The 21,274-nt window shown below is 47.9% G+C and overlaps 1 protein-coding gene across 2 annotated transcripts in view; it reads right to left on the reverse strand.

Moving 5' to 3' along the window:
- Positions 1-21,274, reverse strand: part of CDH3 (cadherin 3) — a 118,757-nt gene that overhangs the window by 33,240 nt on the left and 64,243 nt on the right. For both annotated transcript variants that reach the window (XM_081217755.1, XM_081217754.1), the window contains exon 4: positions 11,003-11,123. In XM_081217755.1, the coding sequence (XP_081073881.1) occupies positions 11,003-11,123 (121 nt within the window). The remainder of the gene's footprint in view (positions 1-11,002; positions 11,124-21,274) is intronic.

Below are 21,274 nucleotides of genomic sequence, written 5' to 3' on the forward strand. Positions count from 1 at the left end.
TACCTGGACTCAAATTTTGGTTCCAGTGACAGGCTTTGGGCAAGTATGTTTCCATACCTAGAAGGTGGGAATGACGCTAGTAATACCTACCTCAGTTAAATGAGTTAATACTTAGCACAGTGCCTAGTGTATTGTTATCTAGCATCTTCTCCCTTGACCATTTCTCCCTCAGACTCCCTTTCGCAGTCAATCACCAAGACTCATGCCTCTCCATCTCTACCTCCCCAACCTTAGTACTTACTATATCATTTTTAGCCTAAATGAGTACAAAATCCTCCATTTTAAAAAAAGGATCTTTTAAAAACGAAACAGATGATACATTTGAGAAAATAAGATCACTTCCTTGTTTGAAACTCATCAATGAGGTGCCACTGTTCTCAGGATAAAACCCAAAATCTATAATGTGCCCAATCCCTGTCTCCATTGTCTAGCCACAATGGTCCTCTTCTTAAGTGCATCATAACCCCTTACCACGGGGCCTTTGCACATGCTGCTCCTTCTGTCTAGAACAATGTCTCCCTACATTCCCATTCCAATTCTACCCAGTTAACTCCCAACATCTTTCAGATCCTAATGCGAAAGTTACTTTCTCAGGGAAACTTTCCCTCAACCCTCCCAAAGTAGATCAGTTTCCCCTGTTAAAAACTCTCCTAGCTCTATGTAACTCTCTTCCATAGAATTCATTACAACTTGTAATGATATGTTTACTTGCTATTATCTAATTGCCTATCTCCCTTACTAGTCTCTATAATGCCCAAAGGCAAAGGCTGTGTTAGAATCTGCTTATCACTATATCCCAACACCTAGCACGGTGCCTGATACAAAGTAGGCATTCAATAATTGTTGAATGAACTATGAAAGTCCTTTGACCCAGCAATTTTTCTTCTAGGAATGCAGTCTAAAGATGTAAGTATACAAACTAGTCTAGCTGTAGCAACACTGCTATTATCACTACGACTAACACCTGACATTTATTTATTTACTACATGCTTTTTCATACCCTAACTCATTTAATCCTCACTACAGCCTATGAGATCCCCATTATTACCCCTATTTTACAGATGAGGAAACTGAAGCATAGAGGTTAAGCAAATTTACCCAACCCTTACAGCTAGTAAGTAGACAAACAGATTTAACCCAGGCACAGCGGCTCTGGAACTCCAGCTCAGACACTCTATACATTATAATACAGTTATATTTTATGCAAACTTCAATTGTCAAAATTTGAAATGGTGCTGTAAATATTAAAGTCTCACTTTGTATGCAAAGTTTGAAGAAATGCAAATCTCCCAAATTAAGAAAAAGTGTAAAAAGTCACATAATTTCAATACAAGAGAGACTAGGGCTTCTCTGGTGGTGCAGTGGTTAAGAATCCACCTGCCAATGCAGAGGACATGGGTTCGAGTCCTGGTCCAGGAAGGTCCTACATGCCACGGAGCACCTAAGCCTGTATACCACAACTACTGAAGCCCAAGTACGTAGAGTCCGTGCTTCACAACAATAAGCCATGGCAATGAGAGGCCCACACACCACAACGAAGAGTAGCCCCTGTTCACCGCAACTAGAGATAGCCTGCATGCAGCAACAAAGACCCAACGCAGCCAAAAATAAATAATAATAAATAAAATAAATATTTAAAAAATCTTAAAAAATATACAAGGGAGACCAGTGAATTGTAAGCATCTGTCTAATTCCCTTATTCCACACACATACACTTCACATATGTTCATAAGAGGACATAAGTCTTGAATCATAGAGTTATGAATTATTTGAGGTTTTCAAGGATAAATCTTTTACATCAGTGCAACCACCCTGTGCAAGACTGTTTATTGCAGCAATATTTGGGTTTAAGAAAAAACCCATAAGCCCCTCTTGGAAAATAAGATCAGAAATGAGTATTCTCTTTAAGAATGGAAATCAACTTTTCATCAAAATGCTTGCTAACTAGATTTTGAAAACTAAAGAGAAGCTTGAGAAAAAATGCATTTTCGCTTTGACTGAATGGTACACTCTCAAGCTTTCAACACCCAAGGAAAATAATGCAAGTGCTAATACATTTGACAGTTCACTTCTGAGTTATGCAATTTAAATTAAAAAAATTTTTGATTTCAAATACTTTTGAAACATTCAGATAACTAAACCTTAAAACAATGGTTAGTGTGAAAACTAATGATTTTTAAATGGCATAGTAACCTTATTAAGCTTACCTCAAAGCCTGTCTTGAAAGTATCGTTCAAACATAAAAAATTAATTTAATTGAATGGGGTTAGGAGGAACAATTCATTCAATCATCTTTCTACAGCAGTCTTTCCTAATAAGGTGATTTCTGACAGATTTCTAAAAATTCAAACACTTCACAATTTTTATGTTAACTCCTCCCCACTTCCACATATGTAAAAGATAAAAATAGGGGGTTAGCTAATAAATCATGGTATATCTACCATGTAGAAGACTATGGAGCTGTTAAAAGCAAGATAGATGTGTACTTACCAGTCTGGAAAGATGCCTGTGATTCAGTAAGTTAAAAAAAGTAAGTTGTAGGATAACATTTGTTAAGTATGACATAGTCCAATCCTTGTTTTAATAATTCCTGTGTGCATACATAAGTTCTTTGTCAAGAAAAAGGTCTACAACAGTTGTAGAGAACACAGATATGGACACCAAGGGGGGAAAGTGGTGGTGGGGTGGTGGTGGTGGTGGTGGTGGTGGTGGTGGTGGGATGAATTGGGAGACTGGGATTGACATGTATACACTGATGTGGATAAAATAGATAACTAATAAGAACCTGCTGTATAAAAAAATAAATAACATTAAATTCAAAAATTAAAAAAAAAAAAAAAAAAGAAAAAGGTCTACAAGAATTCACATTAAACTATTAACTGTGCTTACCCTACCGGAGCAGAACTGAGGAAGAGAGAACTTTCACGTGTTTATTTCTGATTTGCTTCTGTTGAGACGCAATGGAGTTCAATGGTTGAAGTTCAGGCAGCTTAGATTTGAATCCAAGCTCTGCTATTTACTACTTACATGATCTTGGGCAAGTTACTTAACCTCTCTGGCCTCAGATTCCTCATCCATAAAATGGGGATAGTAATAGTACCTACTTCTAGGGATGTTATGGTGATTAAAGAAGGTAATACACGTAAAATGCTAAGAGCTGTACCTGTCACATAGTACATACTATTATTTTATTGAAAAACATTGTTTTTACAGTGAATAGATATTCACGTATTAATGTGAAATCCCAACCAACGAGCCCAACTCTACACAAACCATATAGAATAGTATATACGAAAGAGGGTGTGATAGAAATAAAAAGCTCCCTAGGCAATCCTGATAGTCAGCCAAGCTTGCAAACTGCTGACTCAAAGGCAGGGGTAAACCAGTTGGAGTGTGGCTGAGTTCCAGTTGGGGAACACAGGAGAATTCTGGAAGCAGTAGAAGACCATAAAAGACAAGAAAATGGCAGGTCTTGAAGCCCTGGTGGGAAGCCCTGGCTGAAGCTGACTCCACAAGGAGAGGGAAGGGTGTGGGCCTGGCATCTTGTTCTGGCTTGTGTGTGGGGAGCCCTCAAGTACCTGTTTTTTCTCTCTGCCTGAAGCTACAAGATGGGGCTCGTTGTGAGAAGGCAGGCAGCCTTAAGCAAGACACCCAGGTTAGTAGCTGAGCCCTCCAGCCCTGCTCTCTGTCTGACCAACCAGCAGTCTACCTCCTCACGTCCAGGGCCACGGAGGCACTTCCCACACAGGGGAGTTACAACATCAAGGCCGAGGAGCTGGGACCAGAGTAACTTGCCTCAGGCCTAGAACCCCAATTTCCCTTGCCTGTGCCCAGATGTGCACCATCAGGCCTGTCCTCACTGCTGGCTTTGACAAGAATCTGAAGAACTTCCGAGTGGACCTGGACTTGGGGGTGGGAGAGAGTGGGGCTGCCAATTTGGGGGGAGGAATCTTCTTAGAAAAGCACACATGCACACAATTAATTCCCAGGGAGCAAAGACTTCTTAAAGTTAATGTGAGGCCCTGAAGTCGGACCCCCCCTGGGCAAGATCAACCTCCTTTTAGTCTCCAACACAGGTTTGAGGCTTGGTAAGAGAGATGTAATTTCGAACTAATCTTATGTGCTCTTGAACAAGCAAAAGTGGGGTAACAGATTGAGGAGGCAGAGGAAAGCCTGGAGTCGTGCCTCCCCAGCCGCATCTCGCCCCTGAGATACCTCAGAGTCCTGAGGGAGAACAGCTCTCCCCTCCGTCTTGGGTTCTGTGTAGCCCAGAGAGGCTCTTGTGAGGGGGAAGCAGGCACCAGCCCTCCCGCCTCCTGGCGGTGCGGCCCTGGCTCCGAGCCCTCTCCTCAGATGTCAGCGACAGAGCCAGAGCTACGAGCTCAAAGGTGGGGTAAAGGGAGGAAGGAAAGTGTTCATTCAGCATTCCTTCCCAGGATACGGCATTTTGGTTCGCTGAGCAAGCAGCAGGACCCCCGTACCCCTAAGTCCACTGGGACCGTGGCAGCTGCAGCCTGGAGGGGATTTTGTCACCTTGAGGAATTTGCAGGCTACTGATGCTCTAGGTAAGCCACAACCACGTGGGTGCCCAGATTTGGTTGGGTGAGGAGGCGGCAAGCTCCTCCACTCAGAGCAGGGCTGGGGGAGGTCCTCAGTGCTGGGAGGAGGGGGTGGGGTGAGGAGAGGAAGAAGATGAACAGCCAGAAGCAGATTCTCTGCTGAGAGCTGACAGTGAGAGCACTGTCAGCTATTGGGCCTGGGATCTGAACCCTCCCTGTTCCCCTACATGCTAAAAGGGAGGCTGGGGTCCTGGAAAGACGTGTCCCCTCCTCATCCCCTCCCCCATGACTCCAGATCTTGGTGATTAACAGAGGCCAGTGGAGGGAACAGCAATTCAAAAGGCTTGGGTCAGATGTTAACTATTTCCAATCTTCCTCAGCTTGGCTGAGGCCAGAGGACTCACAACTCTGACTCCCAAATGGTTAGTATCTCGCAAGTAGGGGTCCAACCTGGTTCAAGCCCTAACTCCACAATTTACTAGCTGGGTGACCTTGGATAAGTTACAAAGTTACAAGCCTACGTTTCCTATCCAGTGAAATGGGGCCAATTCCACTCCCCTCATGGGGCTTTTAGGAGGATTAAAGGGGCTTATTACATAAAGTGCATAGTGCAGTTTCTGGAACTCAGTAAGCTCTCCAGTAAATGGTATTATTAAATGTGTTTGTTTGTTTCATTTTGTTTGAAAGCCCTTCCGTGCCACCCCTGCTGCCTGGTAATGCCAGGTAACTAAATGAAACCAGGGGGAATATTCAACTGCGGCTGACCACGTCATCCTTGGGTCTGGGAAAAGTTGGGAGTCGAGAAGGGGTGGTGGATGTGGGCCCAGGGTCCTGGATCCAGAGGAGACTTCAGAGACAGTGGCCTGCATGAGGGCACAACTGGAACGTCAGCCACATCTCCTGCCTTTCCCAAACACCACGCTGCCTCTGTTCTGGAGTGAGGGAAGTTCCAAGCTGGACTGGACCCTGCCTACTTCCCTTCTGTTGCTCCCTACCTTACACTCCATGGTCCAGCCAAACTAAACATATTTAAGTTCTTGGACCCCATATGCTGTTCCCTTGGCAGGAACACTCCCTGCCACCTCTCATGTCCCAACCCCTTCCCCAGCCTCTGGCTTGGACATCACTTCCGCCAGGTGCCCTCCACCTCCAAGAACATGTCAGCAGCCCTTCCTATGTGACTATATTTTTCCTCCCACTTGATTACATGCATATATTACTTATTTTGTCCATCTCCCTCCACTAGCAGGTGAATGGCCCACAAGCCTGGGTTTTGTGTATGTTTTGCTCACTAATGTATCCCCGGCACCCAGAACAGTACCTGACACTTGGTAGGTGCTCAATAGATATCTGCCGAGTGAAGGATTCACCAGTAAAATTGCCTGGTGACTGATTTGCTTCCTCCTGTGGTCAGGGAGCTCACTGAGGTTGAGGAGCTGTGGGCCTTGCCTGCCTCTCAACTTCAAGCGCCCAGTAGGTACTCAGACGTTTGTTGGCTGAATGACCAGTCAGCTTGGCCTTGAGTCTCAGACACCTCACTGCCTCTGTAATGACGGAGGAGCTGCATTCGACCACCTTGGCCATATGAGGAGGCTGCTGCCTAGCCACACACCAGCCAGGATAAAAAATCTCCACCCATGAAGAAGTTCTCACCTTAGAAATTCAGGGCCCTTTCCAGATTCCCTTTCTACTTTGGGGAAAGTAACAAGCATTAGCTTAAGGACAAATAAAGGGAAGGACTTCTCCCCCCAAACAAAGGACGTGACCAAGTACCTAATAAAAAATTGCTGTCTCTTAGCACAGGGCCAGGTGGGAAGCAAGAAGCCAGAAGGGTCGGGTCTGGTAAGGAGACTGTTGGGAGAGGGAGATGTTAGAGTCCAGAAGAGACTCAGCTACTTCAAGACACAGAAAAACTCAGTACTCGGCCACAGTACTGAGATCCCCAGGTAATCCTCAGTTAACCCAGCAATTACACTCCCAGGGATGTCCCTAACTGATCTGCCTATGCAGTTTCCCTGGCACAATGGTGTTCACGGCAGCACTAGCTGTAATAGCCAAAAAAATGGAAACTCCTCAAACGCCCACCAACAGCCAAAGTGTGGATGGTCACATGATGGAAACTATAGAAGAATGACAATCGACCACAACTACATCCAGAACTGTGCAAGAATCTCACAACGTGCACTGAAAGAAGCCAGATCCAAGAGGATGTTCTGTATGATTCTTTTACATAAAGTTCAAATATAGGCAAATCAATCCATGGTATTTGAAGCCCAGATAGTGGTTTTCTTGGGGGAGGGTAAAGATGGGGAGGGAAGTGGCATTTGAGGTGCTGATAATGCTGTTTCTTGATATGTGTGCTAGGTACATGGGTGTTTAAGTGTGTGACGTTCATCGAGCTGTATGTACCCTTATCATCTGGACACTTTCTTCCACATGTTATTCTTCAATAACAGTGGTTCTTTGCATGGAGATCATTCAGCCTCAGGACCTAAGCCTCCACTGATTTGGGGAGACAAGCCCTCTGTCCCTCCTCCTCCTCCGTCATCCTCCAAATGCTTTGCAGAGCTATCGTTTCCTAGAGACTCATTGCTCATGGTAAGCCATGCTTTCCTCACACAGAAGGGAGGTGAGGGCACCCTGCACGGGTAACCTAGGAACAGAGTGCCATGTGAGGAGATGAGAAGAGAGACTAGAGGTTTGAGACCTGCTCCCCAGACACCAGCTAACAGTGATGTACCTCGGGCTTTGGCAACCAACCCTACTCGGCTGCTGAGCCAGGAAGGCAGCTGGGTGGGCTGGAAGCCCCAGTTCCTAAATATTCATTCCACAGAGGCAGATTATTGGGCACCAGGGACTCCCCCTGGCCTTACTGCTGACTGCCCCAGTGACCTCACACCAAGTTTCTTACCCTCATTTTACAGTTGAGTGGGAGTTACCATCACCTGCGTGGCAAGGCTCTTATAAGCATAAAAAGTAACTAATATTAGACAGTCAGCTCCACCAGGGCAAGGTCTTAGTTTTGTTCATTGTTTTAGCCGCCATTCTAGAATAGTGCCTGATACATGCAGATGCTAAATATATGTTTACTGAAAAAATAAAATGTAGAAAGAGGGCATAGCCCGGAATGGGAGCTCCAAAACAAAGGGCAGTTTTTACATGAGTTGAAATAAGCAAAACCATCTTGAAGTTAACTCCTGCTCAGTCAGATTTATTACTGAACTTTGAAGTTTTCTACCAAAGCTAATGAGGGTTAGCTTTAATCTTACCCAAACGCTGACTAAGGGTGAGCTGAACCTGTGGAGGGGGCCATAATGACGTACTGGATTTCTTTTACTGTAATTAAGCTGCTTCTCTCAACTGTTCTCCATGAAGGATGTACAGACCACTTTAGGTCACTCACTTTAGTCACTGCACTAATACCACGAAAGCTCCTTCCTCCCACCTCTCCTTTGTCTTTGCTTCTAGACCACACTTGAAGGCAGACCCCAGACTGGGGGGTTGGGGTGGGGGGAACATTCCTACTCTACCTCCTTCCAGATTAACCTCTCACTCTTGGTCTAGGCAAGCCTGGCTTCACCTGACCCAAGCCCCCATCACTAGGACACTTAAGAGACTGTATTCAAGCTGGTTTCCTCTGCAGGAATGTTTCTGGAAAACCCTAGGATGAAAAGGAATAAATGACTAAGCGCTCTTGGGGTAGGGAGCTGCTACTGGTGGGATTTGGTGCTACAACATTCCACTTCTTCATTTCATCCACCTCCTACTTTCCGGTGGTAAAAAAAAATGCCAGGGAACTTGGGAGTCAGAAACTTCCGTTCAAGTCACATCTGGTCACTGCAGAGATGACTTTGGGGAAGCCACAACCACTGAGGTTTCATCTGTAAAATGGGCAGAACTTCACAAGATGGTCATAATTCACACAAATACCTACTGGGACCTATTAAGCACCAGGTCCTGGGCATAAACCTAGAGGTAAAAGTCATGTCTGTGACCCTCAAGGAAGCTCACGGGTTTAGCCTAGGGAATTGAATCCATTAAGCTGTTCCTGTGTTTCTCCACCTCTAAAACCTGCAGCAGGGCTGGGCTATAGGGTTTCTGAAGTCCCAACTCTGGGATTAAGAGCTCAAGTTGTTTAAATGTACATCACCAGCTTCAAGAGAATGTCAGGAGGATAAAGCAAGCTCAGAGCTGTGCAAATGCTTTGAAGAGGAAAGTGCACATACAAACAAGGTATTAATTATATCAGATAATTTCTTTGAGCTCAACTTCATAAACACCTGTGAAATTCATAACCCAGGGGCGAACAACAAGGGCAACTGTTCCTTAGCTATAGGGAAACTGTTGTCTGCTTGGCCAAACTTGAGAGTTTGTATGTACCCTCAGGACAACCCTTTCAACATGGCTGGATCCAGGCTGGGGCTCCTGTGTATGGAGGATAGGGAGCTGGGGTGGAGGTAGAGACGAGGTCAGCTGCTGAGGACTAAGAGGAGAAATACCACTATTTTTTGCCGGGGAGTCCCAATTTATTGGGACAAATTGGGCCCAGAAACTCGCTTTTATTTAAAAAGAAGGCAGCATCCCATTTCACAGCAAGACTGCTCTAAGAACTCGGCACGTTGCAGGGAGCTGCGCTCAAGGTTAGCCAAGCACATTAACCCACGTTTTGTTTTATAACCTAGGTGTGCTCCTGGCATGAACCCACCATTTTCACAACCATAAACCAGACATCCGAGAAAGCAGAATTTTCTCAAAAGGTTTAAAATGCCTGACGTCACCGAGAAGCACTTGCCAACCGGACCGTGAAATCGAAAACCTGATCACTGCTTGCCCCCCAAGAACCTCAAGCTTAGCGAAGTGACAGTTAATCTGATATTTCTGGCTTCAGTAAGAAAGATAAGGCACAGACAACACTCAGAGCCACAGCCTGCTCTCCCAGACTGTAGTCGGAAAACTTGACAATGAGGGGGAGGGTGTACAGATTTGGCAGAAGTCTGGTTAGCAATAAAGCTTCCTCAGGGAGCCGGAATCGGATTTGGGGCCCTGCCCAAGTTAACATTTTTACAGGTTGGCTGAGTTGCAGTTTGTTTGTTAGCCAGTCAGTAATAAACCCATGTGCAAGAATTTAAAGTTTATGAGGCATGGCCTCTTAATGCTTCTCCTCAGCTCCCCTACAGCCAAGAGTTTAAGGAGCTTGGCCTAGCCTGGGTGTTAATTGTTTTGTCAATATGCAGAGTTATGTGGGGGGAAAAGAAGAAATAAAGGCTTCTACAGAACTCAAGGCCCCCACTCCTCTTTTGGAGAAACAAAGGAGAGCCATTCTGTGCCCTAGGCAGCTCTCCCGCACATTCAAGCTGTGGGAATTTGTACCTGGGGTGAGGGGTATGCTGATGGGGGCATTAGAAAAATGCTAGGTGGCATAGGTTTTTTAATTGCTTTGAAATTTTTAAACTTTAGATCCCCTACCCAGAAAAATGCATACAAGTTCTTAAACAATTTCACAGGTTAAGGATCCTCTGGAAGCCCACCCAAGGATCCTGGGACACACCTCTGTTTAAGAACTTGGGTTTGATCCGGTGGAGGAACCCGCACTGCCCTGGATGGAAGGAAAGAGGCCCCCATCAGCCGTCAGCTGCCTGGATCTCATAACACACTGGTTCTGAGCACCAAAGTAAATCCCACCCCCTCAAGTTTTTAAACTGTAGAAGAAACTGTGAGATCAAAAATGTGCTTTGATCCCCCACCTACTGCCCCTACAACTCAAGACCTTCTTGCTCCTGGACCCCCACTCCTTCAAGGGCCCTAACATTTCAGTCCCAATACACTGGGGGTCGGGGGGGTGTCCCCAGTGAGTGATGGCCCCAGTCCAGGTGTGCCAGGCCCAGTTTTCAGGCAGGCTGCAGGGGCGCGGGCCCTCCGGGAAGGGCAGGGTTAAGAGTGCATTCCAGCTGCCGGGCAAGAAGCGGGGCGGGGGAAGGGAGCGCGAAGAAGAGAAACAGACCTGGTCTGTCAGTCGGAGACACAAAGCACGGTACACAAAGGGGGCCCGAGAGGGGCGAAGGGGGCTGCCCGGGGCACGGCTCATCCCCACACCTGCGCGGGGGTTGCGGGAGGAATGTGGAAGGCGCATTCCTCCGCTGGGGCCAGCAGGGGAGAGCTTCCCACGTCCGGGCTGGGTGAGCGGCTCAGCCGCCCCGCACCCCGAAGAAGGGGGTCCAGGTCCGCCGCCGCAGAGGGGCAAGGAGGGGCTGGACGTCAGAGGGCGCTACGCTCTCCGGCCTTTCTCTCCATACGCCCACCCCCATTCCAGCCCCGAGGATGCTTTCTGCGCCTCCCCCGCACCTGAGGAGGCGCCAGGAGCCCCCCGCCGCAGCCCGGACACCCCCAGCGCAGCCCCCGCCTCGAAGTTCCTCCAGGCGGGCCCCCGTGCGGAGGGGTCTTACCATTCCCCCGCGCCCGGCCCCGCTCCAGCTCCGCGCCTAGCGCCTCCAAGGTCACTTCAGCTTCCCCGAAGCTTGCCCGGCACGGCTCGGAGGCCGCGCGCGGCAGCCAGTAAACCTGCGCCTAAGGGAAGAGGGGGAAAGAGGGAGGCTGGGTCACAGGCGTGCCCGGCCCTGCATACCCATCCCGGGGAGTCCTCACAGGCTTTCCCGGACAACCTTGGCCCCAGGCAGCCCAGTCCGGCTCTCTCCCCGACGCCACCGCCGCGTGCGGACCCCGCCCGCCCTCTGAGGAACGTCCCGGCAGGGGTCAGGGCAAGGCAATGGAGTACCTGGAGTAGGAGGAAGAAGCGGAGGAGGAGGGACGCGAGAGGCCCACTAGGGAGCCCCATGGCTGGAGAGAGAGGGGTGAATAGCTGCCGCGACAGCGGGCTAGTGCTCCGCTAAGCTCAGCGCGTCCCTTTGAGAACCGCGGCTCGCGGGAGCCAGCGGGGGGGGGGCCAGGTGAGCGCAGGTAGGTGCTGATTGGTCCAGCGCCGCAAGGTCCCGCCTCCTCGCAGGTGGGGCCGGGGCTGGCTCTGTGGAGGCACCCCGAAGCCCCCACACCTCACTGTCCTCTCCCGCGCCCCTCCTGCGTTCTCTCGGGTTTTCTGGAGTTGCTCCCGGCAGAGACCCAGGCCCTGTCTCGCAGATTCTGGGTTCGAGTGGGGAAAAAAAAAAAGGCAACCCACTCTCCGCCGCACACGAAGAAAATTGTTCTGTGCCTTGTGGAAAATAAAGTGGAGATGCATCTGAACCCGACTGGAAACAAAGGCGCCCCATTCATGCTGCCCCGAGGCTCTCTGTTATCCAAGGCTTTGATGGAGGCCGGGTGTGTCTGCCCCACACCCGGCTACAGCGGGGGGCGGGCGGGTACCTCCTGCCTCTTTCCCCACCTCCCACATCAGCCTGCCCCCAGGACTCCGAGTGTTTAAAACTGGCAGTGAGGTCCCGAGGGACGGTGTTACAGAATCTGCTACAACTTGCGGAAAACTCATTACTTCCCTGGCACAGCCGAACATAAGGAGGCTGGGAGAGAAGATCCCAGAGTTCGAAGCCGTGGTGACGCCAAAAGGTGCGAGGTAGAGGGGTGGTTATTAGCCCCATCACCTCCAGCAAGCTTCCCACCCCCCACGTAGGATATAAATAATTAACAATGTCTCAAGTTTTGTAAAATGCAAATAAAGGCATTTTAAAAATCGCGACTGTTTTTATTGGTCTAAAAAACCTACTATAATCTAAGTAAAAACTGCTGGCTGCGAGAAGCAGCCTTCCAGTAAGTCTCCCTACGAAGCAGCTCTTCTGTATCCTTACTGGGGGACACGCGACGGAGCTGGAATTCGTTCCTCTACTTCAGACCCGAAGTGCTTTACCCGTGGCGGCACGCAAGTGGGCCCTGGGCCCTGAAACGGTCCTGAAACTCAGTCGCTCCACACTGCACGCCCTCTCCCCACCGAGCTGAGTTTTCCCAGCCAGTCACAACCTCCTGTTCCCTGAGGCCTCCCCACCTTCCCTAGCTGTCTTGAGAATCTCAGGCTGACTCCTCAACACTTGCCTTCCTCCTACCCATCTCAGATTTAGGGGTTTGAGGAGGAGACTAGAGTCTCCAATTATAGAGGTTTTGGCTCTCAAGGGCTAGCCTGGAAGCCTGACTGTCCTTCCCACCACCAGGCCTGCGGCTAAGAGGACAGTTTGCGTTGCGATCGTGGGAGTCCTCTCTCTAGCCGACCATGGGCTCTGGGGCCGCACCACCTGCGTTCAAACCCGGATTCCATCACTTATTAGCGCTGTGACCTCAGGCTAGCGAAATAACCCCTCTGAGCCTCAGTTCCACATGCATCTAGTGGGGCCATTATGAGATCTGCCCTCTATAAAGTACTAGGATTGAATGAATTGATACATATAGAAGAAGATTAAATTAGCACGTTTAAAACGCTAAACTCAGCACTTGGCACAGAGCAAGTGCCCAAATGTTGCCTGGTATTATTGCTTTAGGATCCAGCTCCTTTGTCCTCGGCCTCACGAGCCGTTTCTTTCCTCTATAGCACCCTCACGTTCCCCAAACTAAGAGAATGAGAAACGCTGTAATCCTTCAATTTCACGGCTGATGGTAAAGCAAGCAATTGGCATCTGGTATCAGGGGAGCGCTCCGTTATCCCGCCTGTGGTCCCGGCAGCTGGGGGTTGGGGATGCACGACGCGCAGGAGAAGCCCGAGGCTGCTGGCTGAGCTCCAACCCCCCCCCCCGGCTCGCTCTCCCGCAGGGGGCGCTTTCCGTGCCCGAGGGGAGGTTAGATACCCGCGCAGAGGCTTTTCGAGGCTGCGCAGGCCCCAGACAGTACCTGGTGGCCCCGCCTATCCTCGCCCCGCAGGTTCCTTTGCGCCCGCCGGGAACCAGATGCAGCCATTAGGTGGACAGTTAAACATCAACGTGCGTCGGGATACAGGTCCTAATTAAGTAAACACCTGGCTGGAGGGCAGTTTGCGCACGCTCATTTCCGCCTCCTTCCAGGGCACTCAGCATTCCGGGCGGGGGCGGGGAGGGGCGAGGAGAAATTGAGAGTCAGCTCTTCTGCCTGCACTTTGGACCACACTGCTGTCTTCTCTGCAGCTCCCTTAGTCGGTCGGCCGTTCATTCATTCATTTAAGAGATATTTGCTGATAGCCTGTTGTGTGCCAAGCACTGGAGATACAACAGTGAACGAAGCAAAAACATCCCTGCATCCTTGGACCTTCCATCACAGAGTGTGAGGGTTCAAGGAAACTAAATAAGTAACTATATAGCATGTTAGATAATATGTACTATGCAGAAGAACAGAATGGGAAGTGCACGGAACAGAAGGTAGAGCCGGCTGGAAATTGTAAATAACATAATCTAGAAGGTGTTTAGGTCAGGGTCTAGTGGGAGACAGAATCCAGCTCGGATGGTTCTAGTCTTAGTGAAGGGACTAGAGGAATGGGCAGGGTTCAGGAACCAACAGGGGTGTAGAAGGTCCGGAGATCAGCAGCAAGCAGAAAAGCAGTTACAACTTGGAGGACTGGAGGGCAAAGGGAGGAAATGGTATCATTGGGAGTGGGGGATTGGAGGGGAGGGGGGGAGCTGGAGAGCTGAAGCGGAGAACCACCCTTCCCAAATGCAGCTGTGGTCCAGGAGGGACAGGCCACTGCCCAGAGCAGAGCAGGGAGGATGTGGTGGGGGGGAATAACTCAACATCTCTCTCCTTTCACCCTTCATCTTCTGGCATTGCCTGCCATGGACCAAACCCACCCAGAAGCCTGAGGGCAAGAAAGCCCAGGTGGTGGTGTCTGTAGGGGTCATCTTCCCAGGCACAGGGCAGAGAAGAGAAAGGCAGAAAATGGAGGAAGGGCTGATGAGCAACGGGGAAAGCCCAGAGGCCTCCTTGAGAAATGAATAAAGCCTGAAGGAAGTGAAGGAGAAAATTACGTTAAGCATATCTGAAGAAAGAGTATTCCAAGCAGAGAAAATAAGGCAAAGGCCCTGAGACAGTAGATTACTTGGGACAGGAGAGAAAAAAAAAAAGGCAATGTGGCTGGAGCGGAGTGAGCAAGTAGGAAATGAGTCAGATTTGGGAGGGGGAGAAACAAATCTTGTACAGCCTCATAGGCTACTGTAAAAACTTTGCCTTTTACCCTGAGCAGGAGGGGAGGAAGACACTGGAGGCTGTGAGTAGAGGAGTGGTGTTGAGAAGACTACTGGAGATGAGGGCAGAAACAGTGAGGTCAGTTGGGATTCCACTGCAATAAGCCAGGCAAAAACGGAAATGGCTTGGTTCAGGGTGGTCATTGTGGAAGGGGTAAGAAATGATCAGATTAAAACAAACAAAATAAAAAGTGTTGGTGAGGATGTGCAGACATTGAAACACTTGTGCACTGTCAGTGGGAATGTCCACTGGTGCAGCCACTATGGAAAACAGTAAAACAGCTACTAAAAAAAATTAAAAACAGGATTGCCATATGACCCAGCAATTCCATTTCTAGGCATATACCCAAAAGAATTGAGTGTAGGGACTCTAACAGATATTTGTATAATACATCTATGTTCATAGCAGCATTATTCACAGCAGTCAAGAGGTGGAAGCAACCCAAGTGTCCATTGACAAATGAATGGATGAACAAAATGCTTAATAGGTACAGAGTTTCAGTTTTGCAAGATGGACAGAGTTCTGGGGATGGGTGATGGTGATGGTTGCACAAAAATGTGAATGTACTTTATGCCACTGAACTGTATGTTATGTGGACTTTACCACAATTTTTTAAAGTTACTTTAAAAAAGTGATCAGACTCTGGGTGTATTTTGAAGGTATTGCCAACGAGATTGGCTAAAGGATTGGATGGGGGTGTGAGACAGAGAAGGTCAAGGATGACTCCAGGGTTTGGGGCCTGAGCAACCAGCAGGAGGGCAATACCATTTCCTGACATGGGTAACGCACATGTAGTGGACACTGTCAGGGCACTGCTCAGATCCCCTGGGATCCCTTTGTTGGTTTCTGAACTCCCCCTTGTTTGGCTTCTGTGTGCTGATTCTCCCAGCAGCCTGTACATGTAAAGGGCCAGAGGCTTGCCCTTCAGCTACTGGGGTCCCTTTGCCCTTGCAAGGAAGTGCCCAGGAGTTCACTTTCCCAGCCCTTAGCCAATGACCAAGTGGTGCTGGAATGTGGAAGCTGAGCGCCAGTCCACCTCCCCCCAAACTCCCAGGGGTAACTTACATCCAGCATCCCCTGCTGGATCAGGCTGAAGCTACCCTCCAGGGACTTGGTCTGAAATCACACCCTTGCTTGGCTTCTTGCCCTCTTTATCTTGCTTCTCCACTCCCTCACCAGTTCCTCCTGGGAGCCCTTCCAAATGTAATAAGTCACTCAGGTACATGAATCCTTGTCTCAGGGTGAGCTTCTTGGAATCTCATTGCAGGTAGAGCAAGTTTGGGATTAGGGGAAGATCAGGACTTCAAGGTGGGGCATGTTCAGAGATGCCCAGTAGTGGCATGTTGAGGAGGCTGTGGTTGGAGACACGGGTCCAGGGGAGGCGTCCTGCCTGGGATATACCTTTGACACAATGGAAAAGCATCTATTTGTGGAGAAAGACGTGCCCAGGGAGAACCCTGAGCCTCTGGGGGCCTTCCCATCTCCGCCAGAGCATGGCCTTTTTCAACACAGATGTTCATCCCGTCCCAGATGCCTTCCACCCAGACAGGGCTGGGACTCTTTCACTCATTTTGCTCTTTCAGAAAGAAGTGCACATTCCCTGTGCTTCTTGTCTACATTTCACATTTAAACACGTGCTACTTACTGTCTTGTGGGATCTCTGGCATTGTTACTTTCATCTGAGGGTCCTTCTGCCTCACTCTCCAGTACCTCTTTTCCCCTCCTTGAAAGCTCCTGGGGTCAGGGATCAGGATGAGCAGAGTATCACCTCTGCAGATTTCCCCACAGCACCCTGCCAGCCGAAGGCCTGTGGCATTTAAGTTAGGGTTGGCAGACCTATGTCTGAATCTTGCCTCTGAAAATGACTGCCTGGGTGATCTGGGGTGAGCTCTTTAATCTCTCAAAGTCCTCTGGAATGAGTAATTCCTATTTGGTGAGTGATGGTGAGAATTATTCCAAACTGAACTGACCTTCCTCTGCAATTCTGCTCCTCCCACAATCTTTCCATCTCAGCCTAAGGCAATTGCGTCCTTCCAGCGGCTCAGCCTGCACCGTCTTTCACTCTCTGACTCATCTGCTACCACTTGCTCACTCTGCTTTTTCAGCGCTGGCCTCCCTGTGGTTCTCCGAACACACCAAGTGTGGGCCTTTGCACAGTGCTTCCCTCTGCCTGGATCGCCCTTGCCCAGATGTCCACCCGCCTTTCTCCCTCACTGCTTCAGGTCTCTGCTCAAATGTGGTCCCTCTGAGAGGCCTTCCCTGACCTCCCTACATAGAGAGCCCTCTCTCATCACCCTCTTTCCCCTGCTTTATTTTTTTTCATACCACTCATAGCACTTAATAGCACTAATCTATTAGTACACATATTTTTTTTTTTTTCGGGGAGGGAAGGCAACATACAGTAATGATTAAGAGCAAGGACTCTGGAGTCACACTATCTGGCTTTGAATCATTAATGCAGCTCTTCCAAGCTGTGAGACCTTGGCCAAGTGACTTTCAACTCCCTTGTGCCTCAGTATCCTCATCTGTAAAATGGGATAAGCATAACAATACCTTCCTCATAGGTTATGGGTTAATATTTGTAAATCACTTTGGAACATAGTAAACCTAAGTATTCATTAAATTGTATTTATTGTCGCTCTCCCCTCACTGAGTGAGTGTATCCTCCCTGAGAGGCAGGGATTTTTGTCTGCTTTGTTCATTGCTGTACCCCCAGTACACAGAACAGCCTGGCATAAAATAGATACTGAAATATGTATTGACTGAGTGAAATCAAGAAGATAATAACTGTTAAGCATCTGGCAGAGTGCTAGAAGCAGAGTACACACAAAATCAATGTGGGTTCCCTGACCCACCTCACAGAGCTGATGTGAAATCCAGTGAGCTAATAGGCAGGAAAGTGTTTTGCCAAGTGTCACACAAATAATACAAGTCATAATATAATGAACTACTAGCACACTCTGGATTCAGACTCTAAGTACTTTCATGCATGATCTCACTCTCATCCTCTCAACTCTACATGCTAGTTCCCTTTTCACAGACGAGGAAACTGAGATTAAATCCCTTGCCCAAGGCCACACTGCTAGGACAGAGGCAAAGCCACAGTGCAACCCACTTCTGTCTCACTCCGAAACTCATTGCCTGAATCAGTTTCCAACGTACTATTCATCAATGTTTGCCGGAAGAATGAATTTGGGGAGCAGGTCTTTGGTATATTAGGAAGAATTGCACAGTATCTGATCTTTTAAGAACCTCTTAAAATAAACATATTTGCCTCTGGTCCAAGGTTAAATTCTGGGTCCTCCAAGAAATATTTAGAAAGAGCTTTTCTGCCCATTTTTGGTAGCAAAATTCCCAGAGCTCCACTCCCACACAGCACACTTACAGGGTTGTGTCCCAAAGACAAGCGGGTGTTTTCCAATCTTTTCTAGGAAGTACCCTTAAAACCGGGTGCGGCCCTATTCCTGCTCCTCCCCTCCCCTGCCCAGTGCCCCTACAAATGCTTCCACAGTCTTACTTCTTTATGTCTGTTCCTGAGCTTTCTGGGACCCTCCTTTCTGCCCAGTGATGTCTCCGGCCAGCTTTCCCATCTATCACTTCTTAATCCTTAAAGGTGCTGAGGCAGCTGATCCTCAAAGAGAAACCTGATCCACATACCTTCCCTTTCCTTGAACCTCGGGCAGGGCTCCGCTGCACCGGTGAATTTTTGCCAAGACCTGAGCTGTCAGTTTCCAGAGATAAGAGGCTGAGCACTTATGTATGTGTGTACACTGAAGGCACAGAATCGATTAATCAATAAGCACTCACAAAGCCCTGAATCCCTGTGGTTGGCTAAGGTCTAGAGACTTTGAGAACTGTAGGGCTCAAAAAGACCTTAAAGAAAATAATAACGACAAAATAATAATAATCTGTCCTCAGAGACATTCTTCATCCTTCCCCTGAAAGGCAGGGGTGACCTCTGCAGATGAGGTTTCCCAGGCTCACTTGAGAGATGACTTCCTGCTGGGTTCAGCTAATAGGAGGCACTAGTCGGAGACTGGAGGGTGGGACAAAGGGAAAAGCGGGGGTATGCCTCCTCCTTCAGCTGTTTTGATAATGGCTGTGTTTAATCTACAGCTACAGCTCCTGCTGTCGGTCCAGGTTCTGCCAGACTCTGGGCTCTGGAAACACCACCATTTCCCTCTCTTTCTCCTGCTAAGGGGTGGATGACTTCTTGCTGCCTAATCTCTAGGTTGTATCACTGTCCCCTGTTTGGCTTCTTAGCCTCTCCATCACCTCTGCATTAAGTTCCCTCTGCTTTAAATACTCATACCCAGTGGTTTGTCTTCCTGATTGGACCTTGACTGACAGAACAGTTAAAACTTACCCAGTACTTACTGTGGGACAGACACTGTTCTAAGCGCATTATGTAAATTAACTTATTTAATTCTACCATCTGAGGAATGATTATATTTTACAGATGAGAAAACTGAAGCACAGAGAGTCTGATCTACCCTAGTGAGATACCAAATCTGGATACGTATCAAAAATTAACTGCCAGGAAGCTAATTAAAAATAGAGGAGGTGATGGACGCCATCCTGGCCCTACTGAGTCGGACTCACCAGTCCATGAGGCCCAGGAATCCAGAGATTTAATAAGCTCCCTAGGTGATTCTGATTCAACTAACCAGGCACCCCTCCATGAACTGGTAGTCATGAAACCCTGACCTCATTTTGGCGATGAGGACAGTAAGATCCAGATCAGTTGTACAGCAAGCTCTGTGGCAGACAAAAACACCGCCAAGGACAGTGCTTTCTGCTACTTCCACTGCCTTCTCCTTCAAGGTCACATGGCTGGTTCTGATGTTTGGACTTGCCCTCCCCAGGAGCCATCTGAAGGTACTTCTTATTAGAAATGTTTTGGAGAATTCAGTATATAAACAGATGTGTAGGGCTTCCCTGCTGGCGCAGTGGTTAAGAATCCACCTGCCAATTCAGGGGACACAGGTTCGAGCCCTGGTCCAGGACGATCCCACATGCTGCGGAGCAACTAAGCCTGTGTGCCACAACTACTGAGCCTGCGCTCTAGAGCCCGCGAGCCACAACTACTGAACCCGTGTACACAACTTCTGAAGCCCACGCGCCTAGAGTCCGTGCTCCACAACAAGAGAAGCCACCGCAATGAGAAACCTGTGCACCCAATGAAGAGTAGCCCCCGCTCGCTGCAACTAGAGAAAGCCCGCATGCAGCAACGAAGACCCAACGCAGCCAAAAATAAATAAATAAATAAAAGGGTTAACCTAAATTATAAAACAAAACAAACAAAAAACCCCACAGATGTGTATGCAGAATTGCTGAGTGGTGATCAGTATTTGGGAAAAGGAAAAGCGAGGCAATTTAATCCACCTAATCTCTTATTTTCAGTCCTTTCTGAATAACTTCGGAGAGATAGTTAACCCTCCCCTGATTCTACCTTCCCCATTCTGACCAAGACTGTGGTCAGGCCAACAATCTATATTTTTCAACAGAGGCCCAAGGTGATCTGCCAATTTGGAAAATACAATCAAAATCCAAAATGTTCAGAGTCTGAATGGACTTCTGTTGTTGCCTTTCCCCCCATGTCACTGCTGTATTCCCAGCACCAACAAACAGTACCTGGTACACAGTAGGTGCTTAATAAATATTCACTGAGTGAAATAACAGTAATAATTATTCTTGCATTGTGAAAATATTTTCTTTACAGTTATTCACTGATCCTCACGATGGACAGAATAGATATCAGAGTCCTCATTTTACAGAAAATGAAACTGAGTTCAGAGAGATAAGGTGACTTACCAGGTCACACAGCTAAAGAGAAGTGTCAGAAGCTCTCTCCGTGAAATTCTTCCCTCCCAGATGATGGTGGTAAGAAGGAACACAGGTGGAAGAATGCAAATATGAATGCAGAATAAATTACCAAAATAGAGGTCAAATTAACTCAATAAGGATAAGAAATTCTAGCATTTATCACTGGAGGAAGAGATTAGAGATTCGAAGATTCCAGGAGATACACAAGTCCCTCTATCTCTGGACTCTTAACTTTACCGTCATTAAATTCAAGCAATCCTTGCTTGCCTGCTATATTGGTAATAGTAATCCCCCTCTCATCCCTTATGGTTAAATGCTAAGTGCTTTGTATATCTTATTCCATTTAACCCTATTATCTCTCTCCTGAACTACTGCAGTAGCTTTCCTTCGTCACCCTCCAAACTGTTTTCCCCACTTCTGTCAGACTGATCATTTACAACTGCCAAGTCTGATCACTTTGGATCTCTGATTAAAATCCCTAAATGCCTCCCCATCATGCTCTCTCAAGGTCCTGCTTGGTCTAGGCCTCACCTATCTCTCCATTCATTACATTCAAGAAATATTAATTGAGTGCCTACTATGTGTCAGATGCTATTCTGAGCACTGAGAATGCAATGGTGAATCAAATACACAAGATCCTTGATATCATGGACTTTGTAATAAAAACGTAGAGAAGTAAACAAGGTAATTACAGACTATTGAAAGTGCTAAGAAGGAAAAAAAATAAAGCAATAAGATAGTTACCGGGG

Source organism: Mesoplodon bidens (genome assembly GCF_964165515.1).
Source record: "Mesoplodon bidens genome assembly, chromosome: 18".
Lineage (NCBI taxonomy): Eukaryota > Metazoa > Chordata > Mammalia > Artiodactyla > Ziphiidae > Mesoplodon > Mesoplodon bidens.